The 27,968-nt window shown below is 47.4% G+C and overlaps 1 protein-coding gene across 2 annotated transcripts in view; it reads right to left on the bottom strand.

Moving 5' to 3' along the window:
• The window catches only part of CACNA1S (calcium voltage-gated channel subunit alpha1 S), a 2,360,423-nt gene that overhangs the window by 233,278 nt on the left and 2,099,177 nt on the right, over positions 1-27,968 (bottom strand). For both annotated transcript variants that reach the window (XM_075352638.1, XM_075352639.1), the window contains exons 33-34: positions 26,920-27,079; positions 26,700-26,827 (exon numbers count right to left, since the gene is read on the bottom strand). In XM_075352638.1, coding sequence (XP_075208753.1) covers positions 26,700-26,827; positions 26,920-27,079 — 288 coding nt within the window. The remainder of the gene's footprint in view (positions 1-26,699; positions 26,828-26,919; positions 27,080-27,968) is intronic.

Here is a 27,968-nt window from a genome sequence, read left to right as displayed (position 1 = left end):
CCTTCGACCTCTCTGTAGGAAACCGTGCAGCCAACAGCTCTAGATGGACTGAGCACTGGTTCACTAATCCCCTACATGCCTTGCTGTTCCCCGTAAACTTGTTGGGCAGCGAGAGGTGAGGGAGGGTTGGAGTAGGCTTGGTGACTGACACCATTGCAGCCGCTTGAGCCACCACATCATCCATATCAGCAGCAAGAGCAGACTTCTCCAGAGACCTCACTCTGGCATCAAGCTGCAGCATGAACTGACGTAGCTGCTCCATCTCCACCATGCCAGCCAGACCCTGGCGCAGTCTTACTGTTATGGAGGAACCGGCAGATTAGGACCAGGGGGTATATATCCTAATCGCCAGTCGGGGCCCACCGTGCTCCAGATGACAAAGGAGCTGCTGGCACCTGAGGGTTAGGTGGAGACTATAGATCTGGATGGCTCTGAGATAACCCAGGAACTCTGGGAACCGGTCACGTGTGTTGGGACACGTCAGACCGGACGACAACCCGATTAGCGTTTTGGTGCACCTAGCGCTACACCAACCACGTGTGCAGGAAACACGTCAGGCCGGGTGGTAACCAGGTAGCGTTGACCGGAAGACCGCCACGAAAGCGCCCTGTCGGCCACGTGTGTAGGACACGTCAGGCTGAGCGGTCCTCCGATTAGCATTTCTGGCCACCTCTCGCCTGGCCACGTGTGTGTAGGACACGTCAGGCCAGATGGGTACACCAGTAGCGTTGATCGGGAAGCCGAGGAGGATAAGGAACACCCTGTTAACTCCACAGGGGTCCTGGGGTACGCTGTCCGTGCGCGTAGGGGGCACAACCGGACAGGTGGCGCAGCAGGTGCGTTGTCCGTGTGCGTAGGGGGCACAATCGGACAGGTGGCGCAGCAGGTGCGTTGTCCGTGTGCGTAGAAGGCACAATCGGACAGGGGCCGCAGCAGGTGCGTTGTCCGTGTGCGTAGGGGGCACAATCGGACAGGAAGCACAGCAGCCGCAGCCCAGTTAACGCCACTGGGCTGCTATAGCAAAACTGGAATGGCAGGAGGGAAGCACGGCGCCTGACCCTGATATGCCGAGCCACGAATCTTGGCGTGACAGGCACCGTTCGCCTAACCCTACCTACCGCTTCCCAACATAGGCTTATGCCGCAATGAGGCTCTAACATGGAGGTGTGCTCTGACTGAGCAAAAGTGAAGACTGCGCACCTCCATGTTGTCTCCAGCCCCTTTTATAACCTGGGTCCGCCCCAAACCCAGGGTGGAACCACCAAGGTCCAATAGCAGACTGCCATGTCATCAGTGACGTCACATGCGACCTATCCGGAACCGCCACGTCATTGATGACCTCATGGCAGCCACGCCCCAAACACTTCACCAGTCATCGTCTGACTACCAATTCTGAGGTGCCAGATCATAGGGGCGGGCCTCTGCGAGCCAGTCCGGAGTTGCCACGTCATCAGGACACCTGACACCCTCTGCCCTATCAGGGCCTGCCACCTCACGGACATGCTCAGTGAGGTCCTTACCGGACCTAGCCTCTGGTGCACTAAGTGCCTGAGCATGCCCAGTAGCCTGAGCAACAGGCTCAGAAAGCAGACTATCAGTTTGAGCATGCTCAGTAGGCACATCCCAGCACTTAGACACAGCACGAAGTCCAAGTACCTGTGCAAAGAGGCTGTTAGGGTTAATTGTGGGAGCATGCTCAGTAGCCTGAACTGAGGACTTAGTCTCAGACATAACACAATCAGGCTGAGCATGCTCACTAGGCAAAACACCGGGCTTAAACTCTGGCTGGGGTAAATCGGCGCACGCATGCGCACTAGCCGCCTCTCCACACTTAGACGTGGTGGAAGGAACAGCCAACTGGACGACCCGAGGCACGGCCAAGAACGGCAGCCGGCACCTGGGCGCAACAGGAAGCGCAGCAGGCTGCTTGCGGCTATGGCGGCGCCGGTTCGTAACAGGTTCCTTCATAATGGTGGGGGATTTCAATCTAGTGTTATGGCCAAATATGACACCACGTCCAAGTAAAAAAACTCAACCTCAGTCCACTAACAACATTTCTTCACTTACATGAGCTATACGACATATGGAGACTACAAAATCCAACAGTAAGGGACTACACGTTCCTCTCTCATCCCCATAACATATACACAAGAATAGATATAGATATTTATTGGTAGATAAGGCAGTAATACCGAAAGTGCTTAATACAAAAATAGAAAACATAACCTGGAGTGATCATGCCCCTATTACACTAGTGTAACGCCTGCCTGGATCCACAGACTCAGACGGGCTGTAATGGACAGGCTAGAGGGAAGCCATTCACCAAGCAGGACCCCCAGAACCCTGAAACCCTTTAACCCCCATACAGGGATTTGGAATTACACAGGGCCCTGGAGATCACTACCTGTAAAAGGCAGCAGTCCGAGAGAGTAGTAGTCAGGCAGGGTCAATCAAGGAATTACAGAACAGGGACAGAATCGGCAGGCAAGGACGTAATCAGAAAACGTAGCAGAAGTCAAATCTGGATCGGGCAGCGAGGTACATAAACAGCAGGCAGATGGGTAGTCAGGAAACAAGCAGAAGTCAGAACACCAGAATCATTAAACAGAACAGGGAGGAACAGGAACCAGAATATCAGAACTATCTCCAGCAGTGGTCATGTGACACCCTGGACCCCAGGGGTCACAGGTCACTACACAAGACACACACACACCCTTCCCTGGACAGGTCACACCAGTCAAACTTTAAACCCTTGTTGCCACCCTCCAGGACTAATGCCCACACCAGGTGGGGCGGAGCCAGGCGGTTGGCCTCACCCACCGAGGAGTTCACAGGCTGGAGGCGGGAAAACACAACAGTGTAGTCAGAGTTGTGACAGTGGAGAGTGAGGAGCACAACTGTTGGTGTCTGGGTTGGAACCCGGGCACATACAGCAAGGTCAGCAGATGGTGGTGGCCGTCTGCAGGAGTTGGTGAAGGTCAGCGGAACCGTAGGACCGGGGTCGGGCGGTGGCCTGCTGGTACCGAACCGGGGAGCCGATTGGAGCCAAGCACCAAGCAGGGTACTCAGACCCCGACTAGGCTTAAAGCCAACCTCTAGTCAAATTCTCTGATTGCGGTCTGGACCTCAGGGGTTCATTCCCAACCAAGTCCCGATGGAAGGCAACAGCCCAACCAATACAGATAAGTGCCACCGCCAAGGGCCAGAGATCCAAAGGGCCAGTGTCTGTGGGCAAAGGGGCTCCTCCGGCACATATACGTCGGGGAGCAGACTACCGGTGCCCAGGCATTGGAGTCAACATTCAAACACAGGTGCAGGGAAACGACAGCCACCATCAACCCATCCAGGGAAACACTGCAGCCGGCTGCGGGCCCCGTCCATCCAGCCGTTTGGTTTACCAGAGACTCTGTCCATCTGTATCTGAGTGAGTACACCAGTGCCATCCGCCACCACGCTGCGCTGCACCGCGACCCTGCACCCTGCGAGCCCCATCCTACTGGAAAGCAATCAGCCACCGGGCCCCGGGACCAACAGCCCCTACCCACGGAGGGGTCAACACCTAGCTGCTCCCTGCCATCGCTTCCGGGAACCCCGTCACCAGCACCGGTGGTGCCCACCATCACCACAACCCGTGGGTGACGTCACAAACTCTAAAATGAACCCCAAATTCCCCCCTTTCTCGTGGGTGAGGAGCGCTGCTCGAGCCCCGGGTCCGGTCCGCTCGAGCCACCGAGGAGAAGGCACTGGATCCGAGCGCGATCTCCCCGAGCAGCCCCCGCGACGGGGAAACTGGCCCTCCGCCCTCAACAGTCAGCAGACAGGAGGGGAATTAGGAAGGGTGTGGTCTCTTGTTGTAGCTGAATGATGGTAACTTCAGCTGGAAGACACACGCCATCTATAGTCAGCTAGTGGTACTGCAAATCCCAAGGAAACCCAGCCCAGTGGATGAGAGGAGCCTGTGCCCATCGGCGCTGCTGGCATCGACTCCTCTCCCATCACCAGCACTATCCACGGCAGGAACATGGCGTCGCCTGGCGATCGGAGTAGAAGTCGCTGCAGAGAACTCCAGTGCTGACGTAACAACTAGACACAGAGTAAAGCTTTGCGACTGCTACATCCCCAATATGGCGCCTAAACACATATATATTGAACTATCCCTCATATATGACCCAAACGCAACAAGCTATCCAAGACTACATTGAAATCCACGATAATGGTGAAGTCTTAGACACGACATTGTGGTGTGCGCATAAGGCGACTATGAGAGGCCATTTCATAAAGCAGGCCTCACATTATGAAAGTTTCTCAAATAATGATTACTAACCTTCAAAGCAAGTTAGCGAGCCTACATAGATTAAACAAGCTAACATACTCGGCTAAGAGGGCGTTGGAGATATAAGCCCTGGATAGTCAGCTACACGAACTGAACTTACACAAATATGAACATGAACTTAAAATCTCAAAGTGTCGTACTATTGGCAAGGCAATAGGCCTGGGACCTTGCTGGCCAGACAGATTGCAGTACAAGCAGCATAATTTTGCATACCCTATTTGAAAGTCTCAAACACAGAAAAAATAATGGATCCTCAGCAAATTGCCAATGAATTTGCTAACTATTATGCTTGTCATGATCCAGGCCAGCTTTTCCCTGCTGTGGTTACACCCATCTCTAGCCTGGTCGTGTCAGGGGTTAACTCTCTTGCCTCGTTCTGGATCCCAGGACACTAAATCTTGACTCTCTACCTATGGTTCAGTGCCAGTTTTATTTCTGCCTTGCAGCATGTATACCGGCTCTGGTGAGTGTTCCCGATCTGTCCTGCCTCCCTGCTACTGTGTCCTGACTTGTACCCTTCCCTGTTCATCTGCCTGTCCCGGTCCCTGACTTCATGCTCCTGTCTGAAGTTTGTGTTTCCCTCTGCAAACCTGATCTCCCAACTTCCGACTCGGTTCTGTTTTCTGACATGATTTTGATACTCCCCTTGCAGTGACTTGACTTTAATGGCTAGACCCAGACTGTTGACTACTCTACTGCCCCTTGTTGGTTCGCCTGTTAACTGCCTGCTGAAGTTACTCTGCTATACTTCAGCTACCTTTCTGTTACAGTGTGACTTTGTCTCTCCTTCACTACTCTGCTGCCACCTAATGATGAATACGCTGTATAACGTCTTACTAGCCCTTTGTACAGCGTGACAATGCCAATCTGTATAACTTAAAAGAAGACACACAAACCCCTCAACCAGATCGGGATGAGATATTGGCCTTCTTGAGAGCAGTGAACCTTCCAAAATTGTCTGTTACACAAAGGGAAAGCCTTTCCCAAACGTTTATAGCAACAGAAATAGGTAAAGCTGTAGACACTTTGAAGCTTCATAAAGCCCTGGACCCAGGCAGCATCTTAAACGACTATTATAAGAAATATAAAAAGATGATTTCCCCATATCTTGAAAGAGTGTTTAATGAGGCATCACTGAAAAGCTCAATCCCTACTGAGATGCTCAATGCTTACATTATCACTCTACCCAAACCAGTGAAAAACCCGAACACCCCAGCAAACTTCCAGCCAATTTCTTTACTAAATACAGATATTAAGCTGTATGCCAAAGTAATATCCTTAAGGCTCCTTAACATCCTACTTGATATTATTCACAATGATCAGGTTGGATTTGTAAAAAATAAGCAAACTAGTGATGTAACTTGCCGCCTTATTGATCTTATTGCTGGGGTGGAGGTGAGTCGAACGCTTTCTCTGCTCAAATCCCTGGATGCGGAGAAGGCGTTCAATAGGGTTCACTGGGGCTACATGAAAGAAGAACTTAAATGCTTTGGATTTGTGGGGCCAATTTTGTCATCTATTTTGGGGCTGTACTCATTTTCCTCAGACCAGGTGTATTCGTCTGGGTTACTGTCCCAAAAATTCTGTATAACTAATGGAACGAGGCAGGGATGCCCTCTTTCCCTCCTGATATTTGTTTTATTGATGGAATCATTTGCTCAAACAATTAGGGAGGGGAAATGAATCTCGGGGATTACAGTAGGAAATATGGAAAACAAAATAGGCCTCTGTTACGGTTGCTGCGAGCACTGGAGACTATGTCCAGATTTCTTGCTACTGCACATGTGCGAGCGCTGGAGACTAAGTCCAGATTTCTTGCTACTGCACATGTGCGAGCGCTGGAGACTAAGTCCAGATTTCTTGCTACTGCACATGTGCGAGCGCCGGAGACTAAGTCCTATCTTGGAGCCATTGCACATGTGCGGGTGACATCATCGCTGACACGAGGTCACATGTCTCTGACACCTTCTATGCCGATTGGTCGCTGGTCATGTGCTTGTGACACCTTGCTCGGTGATAGGCCAGCATGACGTCACTCCTGTCGTTCTGGCAGCGGATTGGCTCTGGTGTCCTCCATCTTGGATGAGGCACAGAGTCTATATAAGACCCTGACACACGCCGCATGGCACTCAGTCCTCTTGGTTCATGCATAAGAGTAGACGCTCTGTGCGCATTCCTCTAGGCATTCCTCTGTCTATGCTAGGTGAGCGCTACCGGTAGGGTAGCGTTCTTATACCTTACAGCTTCGGCTGCTGTCCGTATCCTTACCTTTTAGGGGAGCGGACATAGGCAGGTGCCATATCTAGTGGTTCATGTCCTCGCACACTAGTGGAGCGAACGCAGGTAGGAGCTTTGTGCGGCATACGCTGCTGTTCGTCTCTTTTGCACCACTAGAAGAGCGGACCTAGGTAGGTGCCATTTCACACACATTGCCTTTGTCTCTGTGATTATTAACAGAGATCATTCCACACACCCTCCAAGTAAGGGAGGAATTGCTTTACTTACTTATTATATCCTTCTTTGAGTTAACAGAGGTATTGCACTCTGCCATAGTCTGCAGCAGAGTCTTTGCACGGTGGACCCTGACTGTCTGATACTCCTTTAGGTTATTATCAGACAGCCCCCCGTAACATTAGGACTGAGCCAAGGGTCTGGCAGTTATGGCAGAATATCAGCAGTTACACCGTTACATACAAGTACTTGAGTTACGGCTCAAGAGTATAGAGGATAAACCTCAGACCATGGTGACATCTGCACATGATCCTCGACTTGCTCTGCCAAACAGATATTCTGGCGATGCCAGATCATGTCGTGGTTTCATTAGTCAGTGTCAGATACACCTAGAGGTCAACTCTTCTCGCTTCTCTATGGAGAGGTCCAGAGTAGGCTTTATCATCTCCTTACTTCAGGACAAAGCCTTAGAATGGGCGACTCCCCTATGGGAGCGCTCTGATGTGGTTACTCTGAGACATCAAGACTTTCTTGATGCTCTTTAGGTGGTATTCATGGGTCCGCAGGTTACCCATGATGCGGCCCTGAGACTGTTAGATCTATCTCAGGGTTCGTTATCCACTAGTTCTTATGCCATTGCTTTTAGAACTCTGGTGGCAGAACTAGATTGGCCAGAGAAGGTGTTGATTCCTATCTTCTGGAGAGGGTTGGCAGGCTATGTCAAGGATGCTCTTGCTACTCGTGAGGTCCCTGCTTCTCTGGAGGACTTGATCACAGTAGCAACGAGGATCGATGTACGCCATAAGGAACGTAGACTCGAGGTCTCTTCCTCACGCCCTAAGCATCGGGCTATTCCAGTTGTTGAGGGTCCACTACCATCTTCCTCAGCATCTGAAACATCTCCCACTCCTATGGAGGTAGGTCATACGTCCTCCAGACTACGCAAGTCTGGTCCTCCTATATGTTACGTATGTCGTCAGGCTGGGCACTATGCCAACAAGTGTCCTAGTCGTCAGGGAAACTCCCTGGCCTAGTAACCATTAGAGGGGGGTTACTAGAGACGTCTTCTGCACCCTCTAAGTGTTGTATCCCAGTTCAGCTCTCGTTATCTGAGAATACATGGCCTATTATGGCTTTTGTGGATTCCGGAGCTGACGGGACTTTTGTGTCCTCAGGATTTGTAAAGGGACACAATATTCCCCCTATCATGTTAGAGGCGCCTATTCCTGTCCGTGTTGTTAATGGAACTATGTTGTCTGACTCCATTACATTGAGGACAGTTCCCTTGCACCTTTCCCTGTCTCAGGGTCACATAGAGGAGATTTCCTTTCTTGTTTTGCCTGAGGGTATAGACGACGTCCTTCTGGGTCTCCCATGGCTTCGGACTCATGCTCCTCACATTGACTGGGAGTCTGACAGCATTATTAGTTGGGGTTTGAAATGTCAGTCCTGATGTCTTCCCTTACCACCTAAGGTCATTGCGGTTGCATCTACTGATCTCTCTCCCATACCTACACCCTATCTGTTTTTTTCTGACGTGTTCTCCAAACAGGGTGCTGAGGTTCTTCCACCCCATAGGCCGTATGACTGTGCCATAGACCTTATCCCAGGTTCGGTTCCACCTAAAGGCAGGGTTTACCCCCTGTCGATACCTGAGTCGGAGGCCATGTCGACCTATATAAGAGAGAGTTTAGAGAAGGGGTTCATTCGTAAGTCTGTCTCTCCCGCGGGAGCTGGGTTTTTCTTTGTTCGGAAGAAAGAGGGTGATTTGCGTCCCTGCATAGATTACAGGGGTCTCAACGCAATCACAATAAAGAACAAATACCCATTACCTTTAATTTCGGAGCTCTTTGACAGACTGAGAGGAGCTCAAGTTTTTACGAAGTTGGATCTGCGGGGTGCGTATAACTTGGTACGAATTCGAAAGGGTGACAAATGGAAGACCGCTTTTAACACCCGAGATGGTCACTATGAATACCTCGTCATGCCTTTTGGGTTATGTAATGCACCCGCAGTATTTAAGGACTTCGTAAACGATGTGTTCAGGGATTTACTGTTATCCTCAGTAGTGGTGTATCTGGACGACATCCTGATTTTTTCTCCTGATCTGGAGACTCATCGTCAGGATGTCGTTCGTGTCCTTTCCCGTTTAAGGGAGCACTCATTGTTTGCTAAACTCGAGAAATGTGTATTCGAGCAGTCCTCATTGCCTTTTTTGGGTTACATTATCTCACAAGAGGGCCTGGCTATGGATCCTGCGAAGCTCTCTGCTGTCCTGCAATGGTCCGAACCTCATTCCTTGAAGGCGGCGCAACGCTTCTTAGGATTCATAAATTATTACAGGCAGTTCATACCCCATTTTTCTACTTTGGTGGCCCCTTTGGTGGCCTTGACTAAGAAAGGTGCTAATCCCAAAGCCTGGTCTACTGAGACATCTCAGGCTTTTGAGGCAGTAAAAAGACACTTTTCAACTGCTCCCGTTCTTCAAAGACCCGATGAGAGTAAGCCCTTCCTCTTAGAGGTTGATGCCTCTTCAGTGGGTGCTGGTGCGGTCTTGTATAAAAAGAACGGTGCAGGTAGAAAAAGGCCGTGTTTCTTCTTTGCTAAAACCTTTTCACCGGCAGAGAGAAACTATACCATTGGGGATAGGGAACTGTTCGCCTTGAGAGTAGCCTTGGAGGAGTGGCGTCACTTGCTGGAAGGAGCGAAACATCCTTTCCAGGTCTATACAGACCATAAGAATCTGACGTACTTACAAACCGCTCAGCGTCTGAATCCTCGCCAAGCCCGCTGGTCCTTGTTTTTCTCCCGCTTTCACTTCTCCATCAACTATCTGTCTGGGAGTAAGAATAACAAGGCAGACGCCCTGTCTCGCTCTATGCTTTCTACCCAGGAAGAGATTGACGAACCTCGTCTTATCCTTCCCTCCAGGGTTTTTCATACGCTCTCCCCTGTGACGTTAGACCAAATCCCACCGGGCAAGACCTTTGTTCCGCCTGATCGACAGAATGATATACTGTCATGGGCCCACACCTCAAAGGTGGGTGGGCATTTTGGTATTAGGCGGACACGAGAGTTACTGGAGAGGTGGTATTGGTGGCCACACTTAGCCAGCCACGTCAAGAGATATGTCGGTTCCTGCTACTCGTGTGCTCGCAACCGTCCATTACGGCAGAGACCGGCTGGGCTCTTGCATCCTTTACCAGTGCCAGATAGACCATGGGAGGTGGTAGGCATGGACTTTGTGGGTGATCTTCCATGTTCACAGGGACATAGATTTGTGTGGGTCATTACGGACCATTTCTCCCGGATGGTTCATCTCGTACCGTTATCGAGAATCCCATCTTCCAGGGTACTAGCCAAACTATTCCTCAAGCATGTCTTTAGGCTTCACGGGATGCCAGATCGTATAATTTGTGATAGAGGCCCGCAATTTGCTTCCCGTTTCTGGCGAGATCTTTGTAGCCTTCTGCAAATTGAGTTGAATCTCTCTTCGGCATACCATCCGGAGACCAATGGTTTGGTTGAGCGTACCAATCAATCTATGATTATATACCTTCGACACTTTGTTGCTGAGAACCACGATAACTGGTCCTCCCTCCTACCCTGGGCAGAATTTGCCCTTAACAATTCGCTGGCTGAGGCCACTGGGCAGACACCGTTCGTACTCAATAATGGGCAACACCCTAGGGTACCGGTACCGTTTCCCGCTGCTGCACCTCCTCCTCTTGTGGCCGACTGGGCAACTAACGCCAGAGAGGTTTGGGATCGGACTCAAGAGTCGATACAAGCAGCTAAGGACTGTATGAAGACGGTGTGCGATCGGTTTCGTCGCCCGGCTCCTGTCTTTTCTCCAGGGGACTTTGTGTGGCTCTCTGCAAAACACGTGAGACTTAGAGTGAGCTCTGTCAAATTTACTCCTCGCTTCCTGGGTCCTTATGAGGTTCTTCGACAAGTAAATCCTGTAGTCTACCAATTGAAGTTATCCGTCCATCTTAGGATTCATGACAAATTCCATGTCTCACTGCTAAAGCCGGCTATTTTACCTCACGCTCGTGAAGTGCACTCTCCTGCCTCTGATTCCTCTCGCTCTAGCTATGAGGTACGAGCCATAGTTGGTTCTAAGATGGTTAGAGGGCGCAGGTTCTTCTTGATAGATTGGGAGGGTTACGGCCCGGAACATCGCTCTTGGGAGCCTGAGGAGGCTATCCATGCTCCCGACTTAGTTGCCGATTACCTGCGTCGCCGGGAGGGGGGCCCTTGAGGGGGAGGTACTGTTACGGTTGCTGCGAGCACTGGAGACTATGTCTAGATTTCTTGCTACTGCACATGTGCGAGCGCGGGAGACTAAGTCCAGATTTCTTGCTACTGCACATGTGCGAGCGCTGGAGACTAAGTCCAGATTTCTTGCTACTGCACATGTGCGAGAGCGCCGGAGACGAAGTCCTATCTTGGAGCCATTGCACATGTGCGGGTGACATCATCGCTGACACGAGGTCACATGTCTCTGACACCTTCTATGCCGATTGGTCGCTGGTCATGTGCTTGTGACGCCTTGCTCGGTGATAGGCCAGCATGACGTCACTCCTGTCGTTCTGGCAGCGGATTGGCTCTGGTGTCCTCCATCTTGGATGAGGCACAGAGTCTATATAAGACCCTGACACATGCCGCATGGCACTCAGTCCTCTTGGTTCATGCATAAGAGTAGACGCTCTGTGCGCATTCCTCTAGGCATTCCTCTGTCTATGCTAGGTGAGCGCTACCGGCAGGGTAGCGTTCTTATACCTTACAGCTTCGGCTGCTGTCCGTATCCTTACCTTTTAGGGGAGCGGACATAGGCAGGTGCCTGAGGCACATGGTCTGGCTGGGCCTTGTGATTCAACTCGTAGGTGGACGTTGCCGCTAGGGTAACGTTCCTTATACTGCGTCTGGCAGTTGTTCGTATCCTCGCACACTAGGGGAGTGAACAGAGGTAGGAGCTTTGTGCGGCTTAAGCTGCTGTTCGTCTCTTTTGCACCACTAGAAGAGCGGACCTAGGCAGTTGCCATATCTAGTGGTTCGTGTCCTCGCACACTAGTGGAGCGAACGCAGGTAGGAGCTTTGTGCGGCTTACGCTGCTGTTCGTCTCTTTTGCACCACTAGAAGAGCGGACCTAGATAGGTGCCATTTCACACACATTGCCTTTGTCTCTGTGATTATTAACAGAGATCATTCCACACACCCTCCAAGTAAGGGAGGAATTGCTTTACTTACTTATTATATCCTTCTGTGAGTTAACAGAGGTATTGCACTCTGCCATAGTCTGCAGCAGAGTCTTTGCACGGTGGACCCTGACTGTCTGATACTCCTTTAGGTTATTATCAGACAGCCCCCCGTAACAGCCTCTTTGCAGATTATGTCATTCTATGTGTTACAAATCCTGAGGTATCTCTACAACATATTTTTCATTCTATTGCCCAGTTCAGTCAAGTCAGCTATTATAAAGTTAATATGAGTAAATCCCTGATACAAAATATGGGTATTTCGGAGGACGCCAGGAAGAGTCTAGAAGCGGATTTCCCACTGATCTGCGTAACAGAAAAAAAATCCCCTACCTAGGCAGTCACTTGATGTTTCCGCTTAAAAACTTAGGATAAGTTAACTATTCAAATTTACTGCAAACTATAACAAAAGAGATGCAAACATATACCAAAGTATTAGTTTCCTGGATAGGCCACGTCCCCATAATTAAAATGATGATCCTGCCCCGGGTCTTATATTACTTTCGTAATTTACCTATTAAAGTATCAACATGCACCCTAAATAAGATCCAGTCGGCCCAAACAATCTTTATATGGAACCATCAAAAAGCGAGAGTCTCAACGAAACTTCTTTTCATGCCAATAGAAGCGGGAGGCTTGGGGTGTTCTAGTGTACGGTCATATTAAAAGGCCACACTGTTGGATTAGATAAGATATTAGTGGATTGCATATGGACATTACTCACCTGACCTCACTGCTGTTGTCCATGGTGCTGATCTCCTCGGCTCTGCAGCGTCCGCCCACCGCTCTCAGCATCTACTTCCTGGTCGGCATTTCCTGCTCTCATGAATATTCATGAGCCAGGCAGGAGCTGCCGAGAGCGGAGCAGGCACAGCGAATCGCAGGCAAGGTAAGTTGAACATTTTGAATATTTAATATGTCCGTGATTTTTTTGTACGTGTTTCACTGATCACACACGGATCACATCAGAGTGTTGTCCGTGGGTCATCAGTGATGCCAGACAAAAACTGACATGTCTCCGTGCAGAATCACGGCCACACGTGCACGCTGCACGGAGACACGTTCAGTGGAAAATCACTGATGTGTGAGCATGGGTCTGCGTATGTCAGTGATTCTGGTACGTTTTAAAAAAAGCACAAACGTACCAGAATCACTGACGTGTGAAAGGGGCCTTAGTGAAATATCACTCTATGGCCTCATTTTTGTGGCATCTCTGCCTCTCGAAAAAGGTGAAGATTCCAGACTATCCAACAATCTGGGCTGGTACCAGCATGTGGTTATCGCGAAAGACTGGCCTTAGGTTGATTCCTACGACAATAAACAAAATTCCACTGTTGGCCATAAATAGAGTAATTCCCTTTGTTAACTTAGACGAGTGGGTATCCAAAGGCATATCTTCGACAGGTTGTATTATGAGGGGTTTGGATCTAATGAGCTTTTCGGATATCATTGATAAATTTGGAGTCCATAAAAGAGACTTTTATAAATATCTACAAATTCGGCACCTAGTAACTGGTTTAACATCAGAGCAGGACACCCTAATATCCAAATATGAGAATTTCTTTGTAGTTAATAAAGATTCGGCCAAAGGGATCTCGATGGCTTATGAGGCCCTTAATTCAGTGCAAAGTCCACACTCACTACCATATGTGAAAAATTGGGAAAAAGACTTAAGGCTACTTTACACACTGCGATATCGGTCCCGATATCGCTAGTGTGGGTACCCGCCCCCATCTGTTGCGCGACACGGGCAAATCGCTGCCCGTGTCGCACAACAGCCGTCACACATACATACCTGTCCGGCGACGTCGCTGTGACGGGCGAACCGCCTCCTTTCTAAAGGGGCGGTCCGTGCGGCGTCACAGCGACGTCACTGAACCGTCGCCCAATAGCAGCGGAGGGGCGGAGCTGAGCATAACATCCCGCCCACCTCCTTCCTTCCTCATAGCGGCCGGGAGGCTGGTAAGGGGAGCTTCCTCGTTCCTGCGGCGTCACACGCAGCGATGTGTGCTGCCGCAGGAACGAGGAACAACCTCGTTACTGCTGCAGTAACGAGATTTGAGAATGGACCCCCGTGTCGCCGATTAGCGATTTTGCACGTTTTTGCAACAATGCAAAATCGCTTATCGGTGTCACACGCAATGGCATTGCTAATGCGGCCGGATGTGCGTCACGAATTCCGTGACCCCAACGACTCCGCATTAGCGATGTCGCAGCGTGTAAAGCCCGCTTTAGGGCCGCTGTACACGCTACGACATCGCTAGCAATTGCTAGCGATGTCGAGCGCGATTGGACCCGTCCCCGTTGTTGTAACGATATGTGATGATCGCTGCCGTAGCGAACATTATCGATACGGCAGCGTCACACGCATATACCTGCTCTGCGCTGTCGTTGTGACTGCCGAACAATCCCTCCCTCAAGTGGGAGGTGCGTTCGGCGTCACCGTGACATCACAGCGATGTCACTAAGCGGCCGCCCAATCAAAGCGGAGGGGCGGTGATGAGCAGGACAAAAATTTCGCCCACCTGCTTCCTTCCTCATTGTTGGCGGTACGCAGGTAAGGAGAGGTTCCTCGTTCCTGCGGTGTCACACGTAGCGATGTGTGCTGCTGCAGAAACGAGGAACAACATCGTTACTGCAGCAGCAACGATAATTGAGATTAGGGGGTATGTCACCGATTAGCGATTTTGAACGTTTTTGCAACGATTCAAAATCGCTAATAGGTGTCACACACAACGACATCGCTAAAGCGGCCGGATGTGCGTCACAAAATCCATGACCACAACGACATCGCTTTAGCGATGTCTTAGCGTGTAAAGCCACCTTTAGACACTCGATACTTGGAGGAGCAATGGGTGCATGCTTTCCAACTGCATAAAAAAATGTTGCATTACGTCAATCACCTAGAGATTTCCAGGAAGCTTCTCTACAGGTCGTATTATACGCCAATAAAACTAAATAAAATCTTCCCCTATTCCTCAAATATATGTTGGAGGTGCAAAATGTTTCCAGGTTCTTTAATTCACATATGGTGGGAGTGTGGGATAATTCAACAAGTATGGAGAGAGATGCAACAGCTACTGAGCAAAATTCTGGGCTATGCCTTTGAATTGGGACCAGGAACAGCTCTGCTGTCTTTAGGATTAGAAACAATGACTCCTGATTATGCAATTATCACTGCCCATCTTTTGACGGTTGCTAGAGCTAGTATTGCGAATAAATGGAAACAACCGCTGGTACCGTCCATTCAAGAAATCATAACGAAAATGCAGCATAGTTGTATTATGGAACATATGGTCATAAGTAGAATGGATAAAGGCTTTCAGTTTGAAATAAACTGGGGGAAATGGCTGGCTTTTTTTAGACTCTTGTGCCAATAAGTAGTTGTCGATGTGACCAACCTATAATCTAGACTAATATTTAGTGTGATGCACAATAGAATGGGAGAGATGCTTCAGAAGGGTTAGGGACCAGTTATAAGGGGAATGGGTAACACTCGGGGTAAGGGGGAGTTAATTACATATTTTGCGATTACGAGTATGAGTAAACCTTATTTGCAAAGTCTGTGGGTTCCAGGTGCACACGTTCATCCATCTATTCAAGTTTACCTCAATATTCTAATTACTTTTATATACACATGCTAAAGTTTACTAATTATTTTGGTTTCTACAATCATTAGAAATATGTCAACTGATTTTTGGTAATGGGAAATGTAATAGCATGTACCTACTTTTGAGTAAGAAATACCAGTAAAATATTTTTTTTCTGTTGTTCCAACCAATACACACAAAGGAAATGAACATATGTATGACAAAGCATGTGTAATTGCATATATATATATATATATATATATATATATATATATATATCAATTCAAAAGCAGGAGGAGCACATAACTAGTTGTGGTGCAAAATCCTTCTAATCAGTCTCACCCGGTTCCAATGAGCAGCAAAAAAAATGAAAGCAGCACTCAGCTTCAACTTTTAAGAAAAACGCCTTTTATTTAATATTATTTTATTTATTATTTATATAAAAGGCATTTTTCTTTCAAGTTGAAGCTGAGTGCTTCCTTCATTTTTTTGCTCTATATATATATATATATATATATATATATATATATATATATATCAAATATTTTAATATTTTCATCCTGCATACCATTATCATTTAAATTTTTTTGTCTGTGGTGTCTTTTCCATGCCGATCATGGCTTTGTTTTTAATAATCCCATTTTAATTATCTTTTTTTGTACTCTAATAAAATACACTGTGTGCAGAATTATTAGGCAAGTTGTATTTTAGAGGATTTTTTTTATTATTGATCAACAACTATGTTCTTACTCAACCCAAAAGACTCAAACATCAAAGCTTAATATTTTTGGAAGTTGGAGTGGGTTTTTTTTTTAGATTTGGCTATCTTAGGAGGATATCTGTTTATGCAGGTAACTATTACTGTGCAGAATTATTAGGCAACTTAAAAAAACAAATATATTCCCATTTCACTTGTTTATTTTAATAAGGTAAACCAATATAACTGCACAAAATTTAGAAATAAACATTTCTGACACGCAAAAACAAAACCCCAAAATATTAGTGACCAATATAGCCACCTTTCTTTATGATGACAATCAACAGCCTACCATCCATAGATTGTCAGTTGCTTAATCTGTTTACGATCAACATTGCGTGCAGCAGCCACCACAGCCTCCCAGACACTGTTCCAAGAGGTGTACTGCTTTCCCTCCCTGTAGATCTCACATTTTATGAGGAACCACAGGTTCTCTATGGGGTTTAGATCAGGTGCACAAGGGGGCCATGTCATTATTTTTTCATCTTTTAGACCTTTACTGGCCAGCCACACTGTGGAGTAGTTGGATGCATGTGATGGAGCATTGTCCTGCATGAAAATCATGTTTTTCTTGAAGGATACCGACTTCTTCCTGTACCACTGCTTGAAGAAGTTGTCTTCCAGAAACTGGCAGTAGGTCTGGGAGTTGAGCTTCACTCCATCCTCAACCCGAAAAGGTCATACAAGTTCATCTTTGATGATACCAGCCCATACCAGTACCCCACCTCCACCTTGCTGCTGTCTAAGTCGGAGTGGAGCTCTCTGCCCTTTACTGATCCAGCCTCTGGCCCATCTATCTGGCCCATCAAGAGTCACTCTCATTTCATCAGTCCATAAAACCTTTGAAAAATCAGTCTTAAGATATTTCTTGGCCCAGTCTTGACGTTTTATCTTATGTTTCTTGTTCAAAGGTGGTCGTTTTTCAGCCTTCCTTACCTTGGCCATGTCCCTGAGTATGGCACACCTTGTGCTTTTTGATACTCCAGCAACGTTGCAGCTCTGAAATATGGCCAAACTGGTGGCAAATGGCATCTTGGCAGCTCCATGCTTGATTTTCCTCAATTCATGGGCAGTTATTTTGTGCCTTTTTTGCCCAACACGCTTCTTGCGACCCTGTTGGCTATTTGCCATGAAACGCTTGATTGTTAGGTGATCGTGCTTCAAAAGTTTATCAATTTCAAGACTGCTGCATTCCTCTGCAAGACATCTCACAATTTTGGACTTTTCACAGCCCGTCAAATCTCTCTTCTGACCCATTTTTCCAAAGGAAAGAAAGTTGCCTAATAATTAAGCACACCTTATATAGGGTGTTGATGTCATTACACCATACCCCTCCTTATTACAGAGATGCACATCACTAGATTTACTTAATTGGTAGTTGGCTCTCAAGCCTAAACAGCTTGGAGTAGGACAACATGTATAAAAATTGTGATGTGATCAAAATACTCATTTGCCGAATAATTCTGCACACAGTGTATAGAAAAATTAATCCTATACTGGGATTCATTGTAAATTTATTTTGTTGTGGGTTATTATCTTATCATGATGAGGGGCAATACCCCGAAACGGCATGTTAGGGCGCTCAGCTGAGCGCTTTGCCGCCGGCAAGTCAGGGCGCTCAGCTGAGAGCTGTCACATGCCGGCGGCATGTCAGGGCGCTCAGCTGAGCGCTCGGCCGCCAGCATGTTAGGGCGCTCAGCTGAGCGCTTTGCCGCCGGCAAGTCAGGGCGCTCAGCTGAGAGCTGTCACATGCCGGCGGCATGTCAGGGCTCTCAGCTGAGCGCTCGGCCGCTGTAACTGTACTGTAAAGAAGAAAATAAATAAATAAATACATTTTTACTACGTCTTACTTTCGGGGTACGTCTTACATTAGCCGACCCCCCCAAAACCCCCACTACGTCTTACTATCGGGGGTGTCTTACTATCGGGGAAACACGGTATCTTTAAACTTGTCAAAAAGTTGGATATTGACTTAAAGGGCCACTTAATATGGTGGTTATGGTGGTCTCCTCAAAAGAGTCACCCCTTGGCTGGGCCCTTCCCGGAGGGATATCTGGCTGGTTTCTGTGTTAAGACTCCTAACAGAGGCTCCACGGACCTTTTTGATTTGCATATTTCCCAGGGGGCAATGTACCTAGGATTTCACTGTTTTGTGCGCCCTCGCTGGCTGCCGGCAGTGTTTTCTCTGCCTGGTCTCCCCGAGATCAGTGATTGTTTTGCTGATGTGGTTACTCTGAGACATCAAGACTTTCTTGATGCTCTTACAGCGGTATTCATGGGTCCGCAGGTTACCCATGATGCGGCCCTGAGACTGTTAGATCTATCTCAGGGTTCGTTATCCACTAGTTCTTATGCCATTGCTTTTAGAACTCTGGTGGCAGAACTAGATTGGCCAGAGAAGGTGTTGATTCCTATCTTCTGGAGAGGGTTGGCAGGCTATGTCAAGGATGCCCTTGCTACTCGTGAGGTCCCTGCTTCTCTGGAGGACTTGATCACAGTAGCAACGAGGATCGACGTACGCCATAGGGAACGTAGGCTCGAGGTCTCTTCCTCACGCCTTAAGCATCGGGCTATTCCAGTTGTTGAGGGTCCACCACCATCTTCCTCAGCATCTGAAACATCTCCCACTCCTATGGAGTTAGGTCATACGTCCTCCAGACTACGCAAGTCTGGTCCTCTATATGTTACATATGTCGTCAGACTGGGCACTATGCCAACAAGTGTCCTAGCCATCAGGGAAACTCCCAGGCCTAGTAACCATTAGAGGGGGGTTACTAGAGATGTCTTCTGCACCCTCTAAGTGTAGTATCCCAGTTCAGCTTATTCTCTGAGAATACATGGCCTATTATGGCTTTTGTGGATTCCGGAGCTGATGGGACTTTTGTGTCCTCAGGATTTGTAAAGAGACACAATATTCCCTCTATCATGTTAGAGGCGCCTATTCCTGCCCGGGTTGTTAATGGGACTATGTTGTCTGACTCCATTACATTGAGGACAGTTCCCTTGCGCCTTTCCCTGTCTCAGGGTCACATAGAGGAGATTTCTTTATTTGTTTTCCCTGAGGGTATAGACGACATCCTTCTGGGTCTCCCATGGCTTCGGACTCATGCTCCTCTAATTGACAGGGAGTCCGACAGCATTATTAGTTGGGGTTCGAAATATCAGTCCCGATGTCTTCCCTTACCACCTAAGGTCGTTGCGGTTGCATCAACTGATCTCTCTCCCATACCTACACCCTATTTGGATTTCGCTGACGTGTTCTCCAAACAGGGTGCTGAGGTTCTTTCACCCCATAGGCCGTATGACTGCGCCATAGACCTTATCCCAGGTTCGGTTCCACCTAAGGGCAGGGTTTACCCCCTGTCAATACCTGAGTCGGAGGCCATGTCGACCTATATAAGAGAGAGTTTAGAGAAGGGGTTCATTCGTAAGTCTGTCCCTCCCGCGGGAGCTGGGTTTTTCTTTGTTTGGAAGAAAGAGGGTGATTTGCGTCCCTGCATAGAATACAGGGGTCTCAACGCAATCACAATAAAGAACAAATACCTGTTACCTTTAATTTCTGAGCTCTTTGACAGACTGAGGGGAGCTCAGGTTTTTACGAAGTTGGATCTGCGGGGTGCGTATAACTTGGTACGAATTCGAGAGGGTGACGAATGGAAGACCGCTTTTAACACCCGAGACGGTCACTATGAATACCTCGTCATGCCTTTTTGTTTATGTAATGCACCCGCAGTATTTCAGGACTTCGTAAACAATGTGTTCAGGGATTTACTGTTATCCTCAGTAGTGGTGTATCTGCACGACATCCTGATTTTTTCTTCTGATCTGGAGACTCATCGTCAGGATGTCGTTCGTGTCCTTTCCCATTTAAGGGAGCACTCATTGTTTGCTAAACTCGAAAAGTGTATATTTAAGCAGTCATCCTTGCCTTTTTTGGGTTACATTATCTCACAAGAGGGTCTGGCTATGGATCCTGAGAAGCTTTCTGCTGTCCTGGAATGGTCTGAACCTCATTCCTTGAAGGCGGTGCAACGCTTCTTAGGATTCATAAATTATTACCGGCAGTTCATACCCCATTTCTCCACTTTGGTGGCCTTGACTAAGAAAGGTGCTAATCCAAAAGTCTGATCTACTGAGACATCCCAGGCTTTTGAGGCAGTAAAAAGACACTTTTCAACTGCTCCCGTTCTTCAAAGACCCGATGAGAATAAGCCCTTTCTCTTGGAAGTTGATGCCTCTTCAGTGGGTGCTGGTGCGGTCTTGTATCAAAAGAACGTTGTAGGTAGAAAAAGGCCGTGTTTCTTCTTTGCTAAAACCTTTTCACCGGCAGAGAGAAACTATACCATTGGGGATAGGGAACTGCTCGCCCTGAGATTAGCCTTGGAGGAGTGGCGTCACTTGCTAGAAGGAGCGAAACATCCTTTCCAGGTCTATACAGACCATAAGAATCTGACGTACTTACAAACCGCTCAGCGTCTGAATCCTCGCCAAGCCCGCTGGTCCTTGTTTTTCTCCCGCTTTCACTTCTCCATCAACTATCTGTCTGGGAGTAAGAATAACAAGGCAGACGCCCTGTCTCGCTCTATGGTTTCTACCCAGGAAGAGATTGACGAACCTAGTCTTATCCTTCCCTCCAGGGTTTTTCATACCCTCTCCCCTGTGATGTTAGACCAAATCCCACCGGGCAAGACCTTTGTTCCGCCGGATCGACAGAATGATACACTGTCATATGCCCACACCTCATATGTGGGTGGGCATTTTGGTATTAGACGGACACGAGAGTTACTCGAGAGATGGTATTGGTGGCCACACTTAACCAGCCACGTCAAGAGATATGTTGGTTCCTGCTACTCGTGTGCTCGCAACCGTCCGTTACGGCAGAGACCGGCTGGGCTCTTGCATCCTTTACCAGTGCCAGATAGACCATGGGAGGTGGTAGGCATGGACTTTGTGGGTGATCTTCCATGTTCACAGGGACATAGATTTGTGTGGGTAATTACGGACCATTTCTCCCGGATGGTTCATCTCGTACCGTTATCGAGAATCCCATCTTCCAGGGTACTAGCCAAACTATTCCTCAAGCATGTCTTTAGGCTTCACGGGATGCCAGATCGTATAATTTGTGATAGAGGCCCGCAATTTGCTTCCCGTTTCTGGCGAGATCTTTGTAGCCTTCTGCAAATTGATTTGAATCTCTCTTTGGCATACCATCCGGAGACCAATGGTTTGGTTGAGCGTACCAATCAATCCATGATTATATACCTTCGACACTTTGTTGCTGAGAACCACGATAACTGGTCCTTCCTCCTACCCTGGGCAGAATTTGCCCTTAAGAATTCGCTGGCTGAGGCCACTGGGCAGACACCGTTTGTACTCAATAATGGGCAACACCCTAGGGTATCGGTGCCGTTTCCCACTGCTGCACCTCCTCCTCTTCTGGCCAACTGGGCAACTAATGCCAGAGAGGTTTGGGATCGGACTCAAGAGTCGATCCAAGCAGCTAAGGACCGTATGAAGACGGTGTCCGATCGGTTTCGTCGCCCGGCTTCTGTCTTTTCTCCGGGGGACTTTGTGTGGCTCTCTGCAAAACACGTGAAACTTAGAGTGAGCTCTGTCAAATTTGCTCCTCGCTTCCTGGGTCCTTATGAGGTTCTTCGACAGGTAAATCCTGTAGTCTACCAATTGAAGTTACCCGTCCATCTTAGGATACATGACAAATTCCATGTTTCACTGTTAAAGCCGGCTATTTTACCTCACGCTCGTGAGGTACACTCTCCTGCCTCTGATTCCTCTCGCTCTAGCTATGAGGTACGAGCCATAGTTGGTTCTATGATGGTTCGAGGACGCAGGTTCTTCTTGATAGATTGGGAGGGCTACGGCCCGGAACATCGCTCTTGGGAGCCTGAGGAGGCTGTCCATGCTCCCAAATTAGTTGCCGATTACCTGCGTTGCCGGGAGGGGGGCCCTTGAGGGGGAGGTACTGTACGGTTGCTGTGGCACTGGAGACTATGTTCGGATTTCTTGCTACTGCACATGTGCGAGCACTGGAGACTATGTTCGGATTTCTTGCTACTGCACATGTGCAAGTGCTGGAGACTAAGTCCTATCTTGGAGCCATTGCACATGTGCGGGTGACATCCTCGCTGACACAAGGTCACATGTCTCTGACACCTTCTAAGCGGATTGGTCGCTGGTTATGTGCTTGTGACGCTTTGCTCGGTGATAGGCCAGCGTTACGTCATTGCTGTTGTTCTGGCAGCGGATTGGCTCTGGTGTCCTCCATCTTGGATGAGGCACAGTCTATTTAAGACCCTGACGCACGCCGCCCGGCGCTCAGTCCTCTTGGTTCATGCATGAGAGTAGACGCTCTGTGCACGTCCCTCTAGGCATCTCTCTGTCTATGCTAGGTGAGCGCTACCAGCAGGGTAGCGTTCTTGTACCTTACAGCTTCGGCTGCGGTCCGTATCCTTACATCTTAGTGGAGCGGACATAGGCAGGTGCCTGAGGCACATGGTCCGGCTGGGCCTCGTGATTCTACTCGTAGGTGGACGTTGCCACTAGGGTAACGTTCCTTATACTGCGTCTGGCAGTTGTTCGTGTCTTCGCACACTAGGGGAGCGAACATAGGTAGGAGCTTTGTGCGGCTTGTGCTGATGTTCGTCTCTTTTGCACCTCTTGTGGAGCGGACCTAGCCAGGTGCCATATCTAGTGGTTCGTGTCCTCGCACACTAGTGGAGCGAACGCAGGTAGGAGCTTTGTGCGGCTTACGCTGCTGTTCGTCTCCTGGCACCACTAGAGGAACGGACCTAGGTAGGTGCCATTTCACACTCACTGCTTTTGTCTCTGTGATCATTAACAGAGACCATACCACACACCCCCCGAGTAAGGGAGGAATTGCTTTATTTCCTAACTATATGTCTCTGTGAGTTTAACAGAGGTATTGCACTCTGCACTTGTGCTACTACTATTTACAGCGGCACACTTATATACTGTTCCTCACTCATTAACCTATCCCTTTTACGTTAATGCTAAATACGGTAGTCGCTGTGACTTTAACAGTACACGCCGTGATTGGCTCTAGTGTCACTGAGACGTATCAGTGTCAGTACTGCTTCCGTAGTACAAGATACCCCTTATCCTCTGCCATAGTCTGCAGCAGAGACTTTGCACAGTGGACCCTGACTGTCTGGTATCCCTTTGGTTTTTATAATCAGACAGCCCCCGTAACATATTGTCTATCGATTATTATTATTATTATGTATTTTTATATACTATTTTACTGTTTCATATATATTTTATTTACCGTATTTTTCGGACTAAAAGACGCACCGGAAGCGCCTGGTTTTAGAGGAGGAAAATTAAATTTTAAGCAAAAAATGTGGTCATGACACACTGTTATGGGGCGAGGATCTGCTGCTGACACTGTTATGGGGGGTAATGTCCCCAAATTCTCTACTAAGGTATCCCATCCTGGTAATTATCCTCTTGCCTTGTATATGATCCCCATCCTTGTATATATGTCCCTCATCCTGGTATAATCTCCATCCTGATAAATACCCTCATCTTGATAAATACCCCCATCCTGGTATAGCCCCCATCCTGTTATATACTCCCATCCTGATATATATGTTTTGGATCATTGTCTTGTTGGAAGACAAATCTCCGTCCCAGTCTTTTTGTAGACACCAACAGGTTTTCTTCAAGAATGATCCTGTATATGGCTCCATCCATCTTCCCATCAATTTTAACCAACTTCCCTGTCCCTGCGGAAGAAAAGCAAGCCCAAACCATGATGCTGCCTCCATCATGTTTGACAGTGGGGATGTTGTGTTCAGGGTGATGAGCTGTGTTGCTTTTACGCCAAACATATCATTTGGCATTGTGCCCAAATAGTTCGATTTTGCTTTCATCTGACCAGAGCACCTTCTTCCACATGGTGTGTCTCCCAGGTGGCTTGTGGAAAACTTTAAACAACACTTTTTATGGATATCTTTGATAAATGGCTTTCTTATTGCCACTCTTCCATAAAGGCCAGATTTGTGCAGTGTACGACTGATTGTTATCTTATGGACAGACTCTCCCACCTCAGCTGTAGATCTCTGAAGTTCATCCAGAGTTATCATGGGCCTCTTGGCTGCATCTCTGATCAGTCTTCTCCTTGTTTGAGATGAAAGTTTGACTGGACAGCTGGGTCTTGGTAGATTTGCAGAGGTATGATACTCCTTCCATTTCAATATGATCGCTTGCACAGTGCTTCTTGGGATGCTTAAAGTTTTGGAAATCTTTTTGTAACCAAATCCAGCTTTAAACTTCTCCACAACAGTATCACGGACCTACCTGTTGTGTTCCTTGGTCTTCATGATGCTATCTGCGCTTTAAACAGAACACTGAGACTATCACAGAGCAGGTGCATTTATACAACTTGATTCCACACAGGTGGCTTATATTTATCATCATCAGTCATTTAGGACAACATTGGATCATTCAGAGATCCTCAATGAACTTCTGGAGTGAGTTTGCTGCACTGAAAGTAAAGGGGCCGAATAATATTGCACGCCTCACTTTTAAAGTTATTTATTTTTTAAAAAAGTTTAAAATAAGCAATAAATTTCATTCAACTTCACAATTGTGTCCACTTGTTGTTGATTCTTCACCATAACATTAAAATTTTTATCTTTATGTTTGAAGCCTGAAATGTGGGAAAAGGTTGAAAAATTCAAGGGGGCCGAATACTTTTGCAAGGCACTGTATATACCCCCATCCTGCTCATATACCCCCATCCTGCTCATATACCCCCATCCTGCTCATAATATACCCCCATCCTGCTATATACCCCCATCCTGCTCATAATATACCCCCATCCTGCTATTTACCCCCATCCTGGTATATGCCCTCATCCTGTTATATACCCCATCCTGCTATATGGCCTGTATCCTATGGTATAGAAAAAAATAAACGTTTATACTTACCTTTCCTCACTCCCTGCAGCATCGCTCGTCTTCCTGTCTGTGTCAGCAGCAGCGCCGCTGACCTGTGTGGAACCTTTCCCCTGCAGCACACGATGTCCTCCTTTCTGCCGGCTCGCTGATGTGTGTGGAGACTAGCGGTGCACACAGCGATGACGTCATCCCTGTGCTCACCACTCTCTACACAGATCAGCTGGCCGGCAGACAGGAGGACATTGCGATGCTGCAGGGAAGTGACCGGTGAGTATATCGTACTTATTCACTGCCCCCCGCGCTGATGGTCATGCGTGGGGGGCAGTGAATACAGCCACACATGATCACTCCAGGCTGTAGTTGCCAGGGGTGATCATGCGGGTCGGCTCTTTACTATGTGTCTCCCCCCCCACCTATCATCCCGCCCACCTGTCAGCACCGACTTCAGTGCTGAGAGATGATGGGCGGGAGGATGCATGCATATGAAATGAGCGGGCCTACGTGGTCACGGGAGGTGCTGCTACAGCCTGCTTGCGTTGACGATAACCGGCTCCACCGCAGCACCCTCATTCCCCGCCGCCATTCCCTACATTCAGACTATAAGACGCACCCCCCACTTTCTCCCAACATTTGGGGGGGAAAAGTGCGTCCTATAGTCCGAAAAATACATTATAATATATATATATATATATATATATATATATATATATATGGTTCTTCATTGGAATATAAAAAAATATTTTGCAGCTTAAAGGGACTGTCGACTACTAGGACAACCCTTTACCATTTAAAATGTTTTCCTGCAGTGCTCAGTCCCTGTTGATTAACTAATTTGTCCAAAGGTGGAGAGAGCGAAGCTGGCGGTGATTGGGCTTGGGGCTCGTGTGATGGCACAACCTCACGTGAGCCCCAGAAACGTGAGCCCCAACACTGCTGAAACAGCGCCAGCATGGAAGGTGATTATAGGCTTTTTCATTTTACTTGGAGGAAACATGTGGCATGAGAAGGGGTTGTCCTAGTAGTGGACAAACCCTTTAAGGTCACTCCTTTAAAACCAGCCTCACAAATGCTGTCAACCCTATCTGTTGGCATCTGAATTATTAATGGTAATAAATAAGGAGAGCACAGAGAGCCATCACAGATAAGAACTGTGATTTGCTTGATCTTAGAAGCAGCAGTTCTAGAAACTGTATACATAGTATACAACAAAATGATAGGCTTTTAATAAAGGAAAATAGGTAATACCTAAAACATGAGGCCAATAGAAAAAATAAGTGCAAGGATGTCAATAGCCTTTTAAATGGACATGTAAAATAGTTTTTTACACCACTGTAGACAGGTTATAACTATACACATATAAGTACGTACTTTGCCTCTGGATCATACTCAGCCCATATCCTTTTAAATTCATCCAAGTGATGTGGACCAAGAATTGACCAATCACGGGTAAGGTAGTCAAAATTATCCATGATCACAGCAACAAAGAGATTAATAATCTGCAAGACAGTCATTTATTTATAAAAATTATCATTACAAAACATATAGAGGTAAAATGGAAAAAAAGATTTTTTTTTTTACAAACACTTACCAAGAATGCACACAGCATATAGAAACTTATAAAGTAGAAGTATGCAAAGCCTGTTCCACATGTGTACTCTTCACCCGGCAAGAAATCTGACTCTGGGTCACACATTTTTCCATAAGAACAGGCCAAAAGGATCTCGTGCCAGGCCTCTCCAGTAGCACACCTGTAACACAAGTATTAGCACAATATAGAAGCCCAGTATATGTTTGGCAATATGCATAGCTATGGCTAAATGAATACAACTGACTTTAAAATGAAATTATCATTAAAATTTGTATTATGTCAATTAAAACCAAATGTAATGACATTTATAATTTGATAAAAAAGATGATTACCAAGTGGAAGAAAAACTCCCTTTATGGCAGGAACCTCTTATTCATATGAGCCAACTTGAGCTGAAGTGGCTGCCAGGGGAATTCTCAAGCTCCTCTTTTCTTATGTCACTGTCCCATGATGCATTGCATCAAGGGAAAATGAGCAGCTGACTGCATCAGACATGGTCACTGAACTGGATGTGCTCAGGCTAGAATGCCGCTGCTGTGCTGCAGTGGGCTGGAGTGCAGGCCTTATGGTTCCTACTTAAACCTCATGTTCTTGTGGAAAAGCTCTGCATGATGTCCTTGCTAGGGGCTTCCTATTTCCCTCATGCACACACTATTCAGCACTGTAATTCAGATCTCAAGACTCCTTTTGTGTGCCAAAGTGATTGTGCCCCTCTTGTTGCCAGCATCCAATCTCACTGAGCTAAAGCTAACTAGTCTGATTGCCATATGTCGAGTCAGGAAGGAATTTTTCCTTTAATATGGAGCTTTTTTTCCTTCCTCTGGATCAACATGTAAGGCTATAGGTTGAACTCGATGGACTTAAAGAGGTTTTCCTCTATTAATGTGACCCCCTTTCATTTGTTCTAACTATTCCTAACTAACACTTTCCCAATATAATTCTGCTACCTACCCTGCACTTTTAAGCTGATCTCTATGTGGCACAAATATTCCTTTATTGATATTCTAGCTTTGATCCTTCTAGTCTGAAAACTGGAATCTGACAAACTG

Source organism: Anomaloglossus baeobatrachus, chromosome 1 (genome assembly GCF_048569485.1).
Source record: "Anomaloglossus baeobatrachus isolate aAnoBae1 chromosome 1, aAnoBae1.hap1, whole genome shotgun sequence".
Classification (NCBI taxonomy): Eukaryota; Metazoa; Chordata; class Amphibia; order Anura; family Aromobatidae; genus Anomaloglossus; species Anomaloglossus baeobatrachus.
The sequence above is the reverse complement of the archived record's forward strand: the minus strand, read 5'-3'. Positions and strand labels throughout refer to the sequence as shown.